This window comes from Oncorhynchus nerka, linkage group LG20 (genome assembly GCF_034236695.1).
Source record: "Oncorhynchus nerka isolate Pitt River linkage group LG20, Oner_Uvic_2.0, whole genome shotgun sequence".
NCBI classification, from domain to species: domain Eukaryota; kingdom Metazoa; phylum Chordata; class Actinopteri; order Salmoniformes; family Salmonidae; genus Oncorhynchus; species Oncorhynchus nerka.
The window spans coordinates 38607782-38621880 of NC_088415.1; the positions used below are offsets into that span (position 1 = coordinate 38607782).

At 45.4% G+C, this 14099-nt stretch overlaps 1 protein-coding gene across 1 annotated transcript in view; it reads right to left on the reverse strand.

Annotated features, from left to right (window-relative positions):
* Positions 1 to 888: 888 nt before the first annotated feature.
* LOC115101905 (von Willebrand factor A domain-containing protein 5B1-like) overlaps positions 889 to 14099 on the reverse strand; it is a 43733-nt gene continuing 30522 nt past the window's right edge. Inside the window, exons 16-21 of the mRNA XM_065005481.1 lie at positions 9035 to 9172; positions 7599 to 7721; positions 6836 to 6907; positions 6383 to 6452; positions 3975 to 4098; positions 889 to 3890 (exon numbers count right to left, since the gene is read on the reverse strand). Coding sequence (XP_064861553.1) covers positions 3144 to 3890; positions 3975 to 4098; positions 6383 to 6452; positions 6836 to 6907; positions 7599 to 7721; positions 9035 to 9172 — 1274 coding nt within the window. The 3' untranslated portion in view covers positions 889 to 3143. The remainder of the gene's footprint in view (positions 3891 to 3974; positions 4099 to 6382; positions 6453 to 6835; positions 6908 to 7598; positions 7722 to 9034; positions 9173 to 14099) is intronic.

A 14099-nucleotide genomic window follows, 5' to 3' on the forward strand; every position in this document is an offset into this window, starting at 1 on the left:
GGCTTCTTTGCTGCCCTTCTTGACACCAGGCCATCCTCCAAAAGTACTCGCCTCACTGTGCGTGCAGATGCACTCACACCTGCCTGCTGCCATTCCTGAGCAAGCTCTGTACTGGTGGTGCCCCGATCCCGCAGCTGAATCATCTTTAGGAGACGGTCCTGGCACTTGCTGAACTTTCTTGGGCGCCCTGAAGCCTTCACAACAATTGAACCACTCTCCTTGAAGTTCTTGATGATCCAATAAATGGTTGATTTATGTGCAATCTTACTGACAGCAATATCCTTGACTGTGAAGCCCTTTTTGTGCAAAGCAATGATGACACGTGTTTCCTTTCAAGCAACCATGGTTGACAGAGGAAGAACAATGATTCCAAGCACCACCCTCCTTTTGAAGCTTCCAGTCTGTTATTCGAACTCAATCAGCATGACAGAGTGATCTCCAGCCTTGTCCTCGTCAACACTCACACCTGTGTTAACGAGAGAATCACTGACATGATGTCAGCTGGTCCTTTTGTGGCAGGGCTGAAATGCAGTGTAAATGTTTTTGGGGGATTCAGTTAATTTGCATGGCAAAGAGGGACTTTGCAATTAATTGCAATTCAACGGATCACTCTTCATAACATTCTGGAGTATATGCAAATTGCTATCATACAAACTGAGGCAGCAGACTTTGTGAAAATCAATATTTGTGTCATTCTCAAAACTTTTGGCCACGACTGTACTGCCTTTCTGTGCAATTATTTTCAAATGCCAAACGTCATTAACTGAACATAAAACTGGACATAAACCACTACTGCACCATTCAGGGTAACGTTCGTTATATTGTTTGTGTGACCAATGGGACCAATAGTTTTTGCTTTGTCTCAATACAAACTTTTACGGCTTTACGAGTAAACACATTTTATTACATGCAGCCCCAAACAAACAGTCAACAATCTTTTCAAAACACACAGCAGCAATGGCGAGGTACACTACATATATATAAAAGTATGTGTACACCTTTTCAAATGAGTGGATTTGGATTTCAGCAACACCCATTGCTGACAGGTGGATAAAATTGAGCACACAGCCATGCAATCTCCATAGACAAACATTGTCAGTAGAATGGCCTAAGAGCTCAGTGACTTTCAATGTGGCACCGTCATAGGATGCCACCTTTCCAACAAGTCAGTTCGCCAAATTTCTGCCCTGCTAGAGCTGCCCCGGTCAACTGTAAGTGCTGTTATGGTGAAGTGGAAAAGTCTAGGAGCAACAACGGCTCAGCCGCGAAGTGGTAGGCCACACAAGCTCACAGAACGGGACCGCCAAGTGCTGAAGCGCGTAACACATAAAAATTGTCTGCAGTGGGAACGCGTTCTCTGGAGTGATGAATCACGCTTCACCATCTGGCAGTTCGACGGATGAATCTGGGTTTGGTGGATGCCAGGAGAATGCTACCATAGTGCAAACAACATTTTGGTGGAGGAGGAATAATGGTCTGGGGCTGTTTTTCATGGTTCGGGCTAGGCCCATTAGTTCCAGTGAAGGGAAATCTTAACGATACATCATACAATGACATTCTAGACGATTCTGTGCTTACAATTTTGTGGCAACAGTTTGGGAAAGGCCCTTTCCTGTTTCAGCATGACAATGCCGTGTACAAGAACTTAACTGGCCTGCACAGAGCCCTGACCTCAACTCCAACGAATACCTTTGAGATTAATTGGAAAGCAGATTGCAAGCCAGGCCTAATTGCCCAACATCAGTGTCCGACCTCACTAATGCTCTTGTGGCTGAATGGAAGCAAGTCTCTGCAGCAATGATCTAGTGGAAAGCCTTCTCAGAACAGTGAAAGCTGTTATAGCAGCAAATGGGGGACCGACTCCATATTAATGCCCATGATTTTGGAATGAAATGTTTGACAAGGAGGTGTCCACATACTTTTGGTCATGTAGAGTATGTTTGACCTCGAAACATGAAAAATACAACTTCTCACAAGTAAAGCCAGCCACCACAACCACAATAAGCTTATACAGATCACAATTACATTATGACATTTCTAGAGATGCGTCCCAAATGGCACCTTATCCCCTATGCAGTGAGATACTTTTGACCAGAGCCCTGGTCAAATATAGTGCACTATAAAGGGAATAGGGAGACATTTAAGACACACCATAGATCTCATCTCCGACAGCCAAATGCAGCAGAATAGGTTGACTGTGGGGGAATTGCTTTGCTCCAACTGTTGATACATCTTTTAAAACACAAACACCTGGTTTCCATGCAGCGGGATGGATGCAATGTCAAAGCCTGAGGAAAATAATATTACCTGAGTAAAACAACACAAGTTTATGAGTAAATATGAGAGCAAAGCACAATGCCTTGTAAAAGATAACAAGGACCAAGGAAAACGTTTATATCAAATTATTCAGAACTACGAAAACATCTACAAAGAAAACCTGCTGAGCATTTTCTTATAAGGAAACACAATTAATACAGTATGTCAAACAACATGTTGATGAATGGACAATGCATGACATCAGCAAAACATCCAAATACGTATTCCAGATAACCAATCGTTGTTTGTGTTGGATCATTGTTAGGCACTTATGGCTGATGAAAATACAATAAAAACACATTAAACATGAGAAGAGGAGTTCGCAAAGTTGGCAAAACGGCACAAACAGATCTGCTACCAGGCTCATTCTTATATCACAATATGGGTTTTGAAATGATGGTGACGAGCAAACACATTAGATGCAATATTAATAATTGGTATTGTTTTGGCAGATTCTCTCATCATTGGACATCAATATGATGGACATATTAAACACAAACAAAACATATATTTTCTCTCAAATATGTAAACAGTCAGCAAGTAACTTTACAGCACGTTTACGCGAACACTTCGGATTTCTTTCACTGACCCATAGCTAGTGAATGCATGGTCTGTATCCATCCACATGGAGACAACAAGCATGCCTCTGAGAAGCTTCTGACATGTTTAGAAGTTATCACAACATGATTAATCCAACTACACAATGCTCACAACAACCTCACATAACAAAATCATCAGAACAGCAAATACAATTTTTTTGTTTGTAAAGCGTTAGTCAGTTAGCATAGTTGGATATGTCGTGGTGGAGGACGGTGCATGCGATGCGATCAGACACTGTTGGGGTTGTAGCAGAGCATGTTGAGCTGCAGGTTCTCGTCCCAGTGTCTGAGGATGATAAAGAGCTGGTTGGCAGCAGACTTGACCGAGGCTAAGTCCTTTCCTTCAGGGATGCTCTGGGCACTGAGCCACATGCTAGCCTTAGCTGCTATCAGCTCCCACTCTATGAAGTAGCTGGCCGAACTGTGCTCCAGCCAGGCCAGGGCTACAGCCGTGGCCCACACCATGCCCTCCGTATCCAGCCTCTTCTCAGACCCAAGGGGCGCTGCTGGGGGTGTTTCCACACTCTCCGACTCCGAGCCCCGTCCGCCGTCAGTCAGGGAATGAGGGTAGAGAGGGGGCTCGGCGTAGGTGGTAGGGGTGGAGGGGCCGCCCAGGAAGAAAAGAGAAGATCCTGGCCCACCCTCCATCCGGAGACTCCTGGCCAGGTGTGAGGGGCCTTGGCCCGTCTGGCTGTGGCTGCTGACAGCCAGGTCTCCAGTCTGGTGGTGGCCTGCCAGGCTGGTCTCTGTTACCTTAGCTGAGCTCTCAAATGGAGACGGAGAGGTGGACTTGTGGCTGTCCTCTGCAGTGCTGCTGTCTGAGTGGCAACTGGCTGAGTGGGAGACGTGGTGACTCAGACTGATCCGGTGGCTGGTGAAGGGAGATGTCCACTTCAGCTTGTCCATGTGCACATTGATGGCCTCACACAGAGCGCTGTCCAGGCAGAACGCACCACACGCCAACTGTAAGGACACCTGTACCAGAGAGAGGGAGATGTAGGGTGTAAAAAGATAAACATTTATATTTTCAAAAACGTTTTGTCACCACTGACCACGCACCAGAGGAATGTAGTCTTTTTTTTCATTCTCGCTCTCCCCTACAGAGTTGCTGGTTTTGCTGTTTGAGCCAAACATGAAGCCCCTGGCAGCCCGGGTCAGGAGTCTTGTCCGGCTGAGAGTCAGTCTGTAGAGGACAGGAGAGAGATGCAGCATCTCAAGATCAACTTCAAGTTTCATTCATTGCCATTTGTGAGCACAAATACATACACTGGATTTTCTCTGTGACATCACGAAGCATACGCAGCCCTTATTTCCTGCTCCTAGCATAACCCTGCCATTCTCAGCACATACCTATAGTTCAACATAAGTGAAATTGTTTTCATTTTGAGAATGGAGGGGAAAGGGACATTTTTCCAACACTGGGAAATGCACAAATTATGCATAGCGGAAAAAGGCGACTGAGTGGTAATGTGTGCCTGAGAGATAAGACTGGGTGAGATTAGCATGAAATGGAGAAAGGAGACATTACATCACACAAAAAACAATGTACTCGAAGTAGGGATGTCCCCAACTAAAACTAATCTTACAAAATGTTAAAACGTGTACTTTTCCATATATGTGATTTGTTTAAGGAAACTAGGCATATGTCGCACGTCACTACTTCAGAGGAGAGGGATGTGAACATAAACATTTATTTTCTTATCAAAATGTGTTTTTTGGGTAGAAATCTGAACTTTCATGTGCCTTAATAACAAACTTGTATTCCATCCATAAATAGAAATACATTTTTGAAATTCCGAGCCTAGTTGGTTAAGCCACGGAAAAAGACAGGAATTTTACCGCTAGCCATGATTGGCTGAATGGGCTGGACATGCCGGGAGATGAGTTTGGATTGGTCTGCCATGTAGAATGCTTCTGTTTGTAACGTGAGCTGTTCAGTATGTGTTGCTAGTCCTTTCTACCGCGCCATTTAAAAAAAACGTTAGCCGTCGAGAACTAAAAAAGTTTTGCTACTTTTCTCAACAACATTGATGCCCTGAATTTAGCAGGTGCTATCAACAGTTCAGTTGGAAAAAGTGATGGACTACTTTCTGCACACGCCACGGTCAGTGTGAACCGGAGTGACTTGACACAACACCGGCCAAACAAGATGTAGCTTAAAATAAAGCATAGTTAAATGGTTCCAGTCTGCCGTGCAATGTTCATCCGTGTATACAGGTAAGAGTCTAGCTACATTTTCAGATAAACGTTTCTAATTTAGTCAGAAAGTCGTTTTTATTGCAAGTTAAAGCGTACTGTTAGTTAGATAACGAACGTTAGCTTTCTGGCTCACTAGCTAACTTTACGTGTATGATCTGTCTAATAGTATTATTAGAATCAGAAATCAATTTGCATTTCTAGTTAAAGAAAAAATTAAAAAATAATAAAATATGACATTTTTGTCCCCTTTCATGCTGAGTGGTTATCGAAAGGGAGAAATCTGGAAATATTTTTAAATAGGCTATGTTGAGGAACTATTGTCACTCTCAATGGATGTAAAAACAGACTTTGTTTACTTGCTGTTTGAGGCTAAATTTAAAAATACCTTGAGAAGCTCCACAGTAATGGTGAGTTATGACAATCAGAAATAGTAGCAGATCCCAAAATGGGCACATTTATAGGCCTACATTTGCGCCCAGGCCAGGTAGCCTAGGCCTACTTCTATACGTAATCAGATGGGTGTCCTTACTCAAAATTGACAGGAGCGCTCCAAGAAAAAGACCATTCATAAATGAACAACTCGTAAATGGAATGAAATGAGCAAAAACAGGTGTAGCCTAGTAAGACTGTATCAGTTAATATATTGAATGTATTAACAGAAATGACCTTAACCAAACAAACAATGTAGATGAGAAATTATGGAAATTAATGGTAGGCTAAATGTACTACTGGTGATACTGGTGTGCCATCCATATGGCCTATTCAATGGATTAGTCCACTCAGACAGGCGGGAATCAGACAGGTGTCTCATGAGCCAAAATGTTTTTTCCCCAAATGTTGATATGTTACAGACTTATTCTAAAATGGATTACATTAAAATGTTTCCCTCATCATTCTCTGAATACTAATGTGCAAAAATATGTAAACCTGTTTTCGCTTTGTCATGAGGGGGGAAAAACTATTTAATACATTTTAGAATAAGGCTGTAACGTAACAAAATGTGGAAAACGTCAAAGGGTCTGAATACTTTCCAAACGCACTCCATTTGCCACTGCTCTACTAAACAAATCTTGGTCAACCAACAGCTTATCGACCAAACAATCAACCAGACGACTAAATGGGGTCAGTCCTAACTCGAAGTCACTAGATCTAGCAGGTGCCCTCAAAATATAGAGTAACAGGAAGTAACAATTATCAGTTGGCAATGAGACACCACTAGCAGTCTAGTTAGTATTTTATTCTCCACCCTGGCCCTTGCCATCACCCACCTGGCTGAGAAGAGGCTCTCCACCAACTTCTGTGATTGGTCTGAGGTCACAGACGGGCTCCTCTGGGGGGCTGAGAGAGACAGAGAGAGAAAGACAGTCAGTCAGGGCAAGTTAGTTTTCCATTTAGCTCTCTCTCCTCTCTACCCTGAGCATCACGACTACACTCCACATGACACCACCACACAGTACACAGATAAGACACCCACAGAAGGTTGGAAGCCACAGCAGAGGACAAACACAATCTAGCAGCTGTGTGGGGTGTGTGTGTGTGTGTGTGTGTGTGTGTGTGTGTGTGTGTGTGTGTGTGTGTGTGAGCGTGCGTGTGAACGTGCATGTTTAGAGACTATCAATGTAGACCATAAGAAAACAAATGGGCTTTTTAATGAAGACATTAATATTATTTGCGAGCCAGTGATTTTCCTTGAGAGCAAAACAGGCCAGATAAAAACTCACCATTTGTAAAGCTGCTTCTTTCCCAGCCAGAGGATGAGGGGGTGCTGCACGGAGAGGCCCCATCTTCCACACCTAAAAGCCAGCAAAACGATAGGTCAATGTCATTTGAAAAGTTTCACTGTGGACAACATGAATAGTATACTACACAGGTAAAACACTCAAAGCATATTCATTCATTTGACTGTGATATGTGGTTGTCTCACCTAGCTATGTTAATATGAATGCACTAACTGTAAGTTGCTCTGGATAAGATCATCTACTTAATTACTCAAATATAAAATGTAAATGTTTTACATACAGATCTCACATTACTGTATTGATTCAAACTTTTAAAATATTGTTCCCAGATGTATTCTTTGTACAGTTTTTATTTATTTAATGTAGTTATTTGATACATTTGACTGTTTAAAACCTAGCAGTACTACTTGTTTTTCTGAGAGTGAGGCGGATATATAGCGTTTTGCCTAAAAACATGATTATTTGTCCCTCTGAAATGAAACCATCAATTGATAGAGTTCGAACAAATACATGTCTGTCATTGCACAACCCCATGCCACGATTAAAAAACACACAACCTATTTCATAACTTCTTTAAACAATAAAAGCTCATTTCAACATTTCTGAAAATAGCGTTTTGGAATGAAGCTTTTCATATAGAAATGACTAAAAACCTGTCAGATCTGTCTGTTTGGCAGGTGTATGACCTCTTCAAACTATCACCTGTCACACATTATTCTACTATGTAGTACGGTAAAGGTCTTACTGGGGTATAGATGCCCGTCCTCAGCCTCCTCTGACATGCAGCCAGACTGGGAGCGGCCCAGTCCGATGGAGTAAACCTGGTTCTTCCTGCTCCCCGAGCGAGAGCCCCACTTCAGACCCTCACCTGAAACACCCAACAGAGACACAGTGTATTTCCTAACCTAAAGGATGACAGCAGTCTTAGAACTGTTCACATTTGTGGTATTAAAGGACAAAGTTACCTTGATTTTTAATAAAGGTCTGAAGAAGAGTCAATGGTTAAAATAAGCATTAAAAAAACTCCCATCCATTCAATGTGAAAGTATGCATACCAAGAATTCTAAAAAGTTTTGGAGAATAACTTTCTCCATGGAGAATAAGAGCAACTCCTCCCAGCTGCCCACTGCACTGAGGCTAGGAAACACTGTCACCACCGATAAATCTACGATAATCGATCATTTCAATAAGCATTTTCTACGGCTGGCCATGCTTTCCACCTGGCTACCCCTACCTCGGCCAACAGCTCTGAACCCCCCCCAGCTGATGTTCCGAAAGAGCTGCAAATTCTGGATCCCTACAAATCAGCTGGGCTAGACAATCTGGACCCTCTCTTTCTAAAATTATCAGCCGAAATTGTTGCAAACCCTATTACTGGCCTGTTCAACCTCTCTTTCGTATCGTCTGAGATCCCCAAAGATTGGAAAGCTGCCGCGGTCATCACCCTCTTCAAAGGGGGAGACACTCTAGACCCAAACTGTTAGACCTATATCCATCCTGCTCTGCATTTATAAAATCTTCAAAAGACAAGTTAACAAACAGATCACCGACCATTTTGAATCCCACCGTACCTTCTCCACTATGCAATCTGGTTTCTGAGCTGGTCATGGGTGCACCTCAGCCATACTCAAGGTCCTAAATTATATCATAACCGCCATCGATAAAAGACAGTACTGTGCAGCCGTCTTCATCGACCTGGCCAAGGCTTTCAACTCTGTCAATCATCGCATTCTTATCGGCAGACTCAATAGCCTTGGTTTCTCAAATGACTGCCTTGCCTGTTTCACCAACTACTTCTCAGACAGAGTTCAGTGTGTCAAATCGGAGGGCCTATTGTCCGGACCTCTGGCAGTCTATATGGGGAGGCCAAAGGGTTCAATTCTCGGGCAGACTCTTTTCTCTGTAAATATCAATGATGTCGCTCTTGCTGCTGGTGATTCTCTGATCCACCTCTACGCAGACGACACCATTCTGTTTACATCTGGCCCTTCTTTGGACACTATGTTAACAAACCTCCAGACGAGCTTCAGCTTTAACTCTGTGTTGTTGTTTTTGTCGCACTGCTCTGCTTTATCTTGGCCAGGTCACAGTTGTAAATGAGAACTTGTTCTCAACTGGCCTACCTGGTTAAATAAAGGTGAAATAAAAATAAACAAATAAAAATGAACAGGAGTGTCTCACCTGGGTTGATGTAGTCGATTAAGGTCTGTAGATATTCATTAGTGTCCAGATCAACAGGGACAAATGCAGTGTATTTACTGAGAATGTTACAGGCCTTGCTGGTGTGGATGGCATACAACTGGCATCTTCTGCCAGAACCTGGAAAATAACATGTTGTCACCTTATCATCTTTGATTGACATAAATTCCATTATAAAACTGATTTGAAGAAGTAAACTATTACCAAAACAAAACAATAAAAGACAATCACTCCAAAGGATACCATTTGTGACTGTATTCAGGTTGTGTCAAATTGTCAAGGTTAGCTTTTTCTACAGACTCAGAGCTTCAAAATGGTGTATCATACACTGCAGTTAGGGAATGTGATAAACGTTGTGGCAGACGGCAGGAGGAGGTGAGGGGAGTGGTTATTGAGGGGAGATATCTTGCAGCCCACTGGCTCCACCCCCGAGCCTTATATGGACTTCCTGCCCCAAATAGACAAGGCTGTAGATCGTTAAGCCAGGGATTGCTTGGGGATAAAGGAGGAAGCAGCCTGCACAAAGGGTCAGAGTAAGGAAAGAGCAACGTGCGTTATGAAGAGCGGGAGAAGAGAGAATAATATCTGTGAGACTACCCGTTGTGACCTGGACTGTCGGATTACCCCACTTGTGTACTGCATTGGCTGAGGACCCGAGTTTTAGGATTATCCCTGGAGAACGGAACAGACAATGAGAATGGCTTGTGGACTGTGAAGTAATTGGTGAATTCCCCCTTCTTCCCCAGTGTGCAAAAATACCTAATAAACTTCCCATTTACATTCTAGTTGTGCTACTGGTGTATGTTTTGTTATTGAACTTGGTGATGTTAAAACCCCACACCCTTGAGCGTGCTACATATGGTGGAGAATGTGGAGAGGCCAAACCAAGCTCAATAACGAAACAGACACAGAGCACAATGGAAGAATTGGTGAAACGGCTAGTGGAGGCGAACATAGCACAGCAGTCTATGCATCAGGAGCTGCTGGCGGAACAGCGTCACCAGAATGTCCTTCCTGTTTGGCCCTGTCCGGGGGTGTCCTCGGATGGGGCCACAGTGTCTCCTGACCCCTCCTGTCTCAGCCTCCAGTATTTATGCTGCAGTAGTTTATGTGTCGGGGGGCTAGGGTCAGTTTGTTATATCTGGAGTACTTCTCCTTTCCTATTCGGTGTCCTGTGTGAATTTAAGTATGCTCTCTCTAATTCTCTCTTTCTTTCTCTCTCTCGGAGGACCTTGAGCCCTAGGACCATGCCTCGGGACTACCTGACATGATGACTCCTTGCTGTCCCCAGTCCACCTGGCCCGTGCTGCTGCTCCAGTTTCAATTGTTCTGCCTTATTATTATTTGACCATGCTGGTCATTTGAACATCTTGGCCATGTTCTGTTATAATCTCCACCCGGCACAGCCAGAAAAGGACTGGCCAACCCACATAGCCTGGTTCCTCTCTAGGTTTCTTCCTAGGTTTTGGCCTTTCTAGGGAGTTTTTCCTAGCCACCGTGCTTCTACACCTGCATTGCTTGCTGTTTGGGGTTTTAGGCTGGGTTTCTGTACAGCACTTTGAGATATCAGCTGATGTACGAAGGGCTATATAAAAATTTTTTGTTGATTTGAATGCTCTCCTGCAAGCTGAACTCAGCCAGCTGACAGCCGCCCAGGCCGGCATAGCGGCAGGCGCAGCAGTCTCTCGTCCCAAACCCAGTAGGTTTATACTGAAGCTGACAGAGGCTGATGACATTGAGGCTTACCTACATGCTTTCGAGAGGACGGCGGCTAGGGAGAAATGGCCCCATGAGCAATGGGCCAGCCTACCTGCACCCTTCCTGTCGGGCGCGACACAGAAGACCTATCAGGATCTGACGGTTGACCAGGTGATGCATTATGGGGTGCTGAAAAAGGAAATCCTGCACCGGTATGGTTACACCTTGATTAGTAGGACACAAAGATTCCATGATTGGGCGTATGATCCCGCCGATCACAAATGCATGATCTAATTGGGTTGGCCAAGAGCAGGCTAACTGCTAAACCCCTGACGCTCACAACCATCGAAAGTGGTCATAGATAAACTGATACACTCTCTCCCGTTCAAAGCTAAATAGTTAGCCAGCCAAGCTAACCCGCAGATCAGCTGGTAGTACTGGTGGAAGGCCAACAGGTGGCTTTGTAAGCCAGACTGGAGGGAGAGGTGGCGAGTCTGGAAGACATGTTCCCAATGGACCATCAGTTGGCATCAGAGCCTGCCTCTCTAGCGGGCCGGTTCGGCACACCGACCAAGTCAAATAACTTACCCCCATTTCTCTATAAAGAAGTTGCTATATCAGGCCGTGAAGAAGAATGATGAATGTCTGGAGTTGTTGTTGGTGCCTCGTCCCTTTGTAACATCTGTCCTGAGGTTGACACACTCACATCTTCTTGGGGCTCACCTAGGGGTGGAGAAGACCTTAGACAGGATCAAGGCATGATTTTACTGGCCAGGAGTGAAGAAAGCAGTGGAAGAATACTGCTGTAGTTGCCCCGAGTGCCCGCAGGTGGTGCCAAAACCCCATTTTCACAGTCTCTTAATAGCCCTACCCATTATTTCAGTTCCTTTCAGCAGGGCTGCAATGGACCTGGTGGGACCTCAACCAGAAGAGCAACCGAGGGCATCAATACATTCGGGTGATTCTGAATTATGCACCAGGTACCCAGAAGCCATTCCCCTGCGCACCATGGCCACCAAGGGAATTGCATGTGAGTTGGTCATGCTGTTCTCCCGGGTAGGCATTCCTGATGAGAGATTGACCGACCAGGGCACCCCGTTCATGTCACGGATCATGAAGAATCTATGCAAGCTAATGAAAATAACCCAGTTGCGCACCTCAGTGTATCACCCTCAGACAGATGGATTGGTGGAAAGATTCAATCAAACCCTGAAGCAGATGGAAAAAGAAGGTGATGGAGGCTGACGGAAAGAATTGGGACGAGCTGCTACCCTACCTGATGTTCTAAATCTGAGAAGTGCTCCTAGCTTCAACAGGATTCTCTCCCTTCGAACTCCTGCATGGGAGATAACCAAGAGGACTGCTGGACGTGGCTAAAGAAGCCTGGGAACAGCAACCGTCGCCCCACCGAACCTTGGTGGAGCACGTGGGAGACACAAGAGATTGGATGGCAACCCTGTGGCCCCTGGTACGGGAACATATGATGGAGGCCCAAGAGCGGGTGTACATTTACATTTACATACATTTAAGTCATTTAGCAGACGCTCTTATCCAGAGCGACTTACAAATTGGTGCATTCACCTTATGACATCCAGTGGAGCAGCCACTGTACAACAGAGGAGCACAACGAAGGGACTTTCAGCCAGGAGACCAAGTGTTTGTCAACACAGCAGAATGTAAGTTTTTGGGCCAATGGAGCATGCCATACAATGTCATTGAGAAGGTGGGTGTAGTTAACTATAGGGTCAGACAGCCGGGACGTAGGCATCTGACCCAGATTTACTATGTGAATTTGCAAATGAAATGGAATGCATGTGATGTACTCTATTTTCCGGAAGAAGGCTACCACAGAGACTGAGCCGATGGAGGTGCCAATGGGGAAGCAGCTAAGCCATGCCCAGAAGCAGGAGCTGAGGGAGTTGGTCGGCCGGAACCAAGATGTGTTCTCCAGTGAACCAGGACACACCGATCTGGTACAGCACAGCATCATCACCAAACCCAGGAAAAGGTGAAGTTGAGACCCTTACCGGAAGCAAGGAGAGAGGCTGTCAGGCCCGAGGTAATAACGATTTTGGAAGCTGATATAATCGAAGAGTCAAATAGTGAGTGGTGGAGCCCCATAGTGTTGGTGCCGAAACCAGACGGCAACTTTAGATTCTGTAATGATTTTAGAAAGGTAAATTAAATCTCAATGTCCAACGCCCACCCCATGCCCCGAATTTATGAATTAATCGATCGGCTAGGGACTGCCTGATTTATCAGTATGCTCGACCTGACAAAGGGTTATTGGCAGGTGCCCTTAGCTCTTGAGGCATGGGAGAAAACTGCTTTTGTCACCCTGGATGGACTGTTCCATTATAAGAAGCTGCACGGGTCCCCGGCCACCTTCAAGAGGTTGATGGACCAGGTTCTCCGACCCCATTGGTAGTACGCGGCAGCATACATTAACGATATTGTGATCCAGGGGAGCGAGTGGGAGACACATCTAAACCAAGTGAGCGCGGTATTGCAGGCCTTACAGCGAACCCAAATAAATATTGGTTTGCGGGAGGCTGAGTACCTGGGGTACATGATCGGGAGGGGATGTGTCAAACCCCAGGTGAAGAAAGTGGAGGCGATTTGGGACTGGCCCCGCCCCTTCACCAAGAAGCAGGTACGCACGTTTGCGGGGTTGACTAGTTACTACCGGAGACTTATTCCCCACTTTGCCTCCCTAGCCAGCCCCCTGACAGAACTGACCAGGAGCCGTCTACCAGCCCAGGTGATGTGGACCGAGGAGACGGAGAAAGCCTTCCAGGACCTAAAGGGAGCACTGTGTTCTGGACCCGTGCTGGTGACACCGGACTTCTCCAAACCACTGGTGGTACAGACCGATGTGTCCGAAACAGGGGTGGGTGCCATCCTATCACAGTCATGTACATTGGCCGGAAGCTGATATTAACAAAGATATTCCACTGTGGAGAAAGAATGTCTAGCGATCAAGTGGGCGCTGGAAACACAGAAGTATTACTTATTGGGACGGCCCTTCACCCTCGTAACAGACCATACACCACTGGTTCGGATGTCATGGAATAAGGATGTAAATTCCCGCGTCACCGGCTGGTTCCTAACCTTACAGCCCTCTACTTTCTCTGTTGTCCACAGATCAGGTGCAGCCCATGGAAATGCCGATGCCCTCTCCAGTAGGGATGCTCTAGGGAGCTGGACCGCCCCTCCCTCCTGGTCAGAGCTGAGGGATGGGGTCTGGGGCAGATGGCAGGGAGGGGTGGTTATTGAGGGGAGATATCTTGCAGCCCACTGGCTCCACCCCTGAGCCTTATATGGACTTCCTGCCCCAACGAGGCGATGC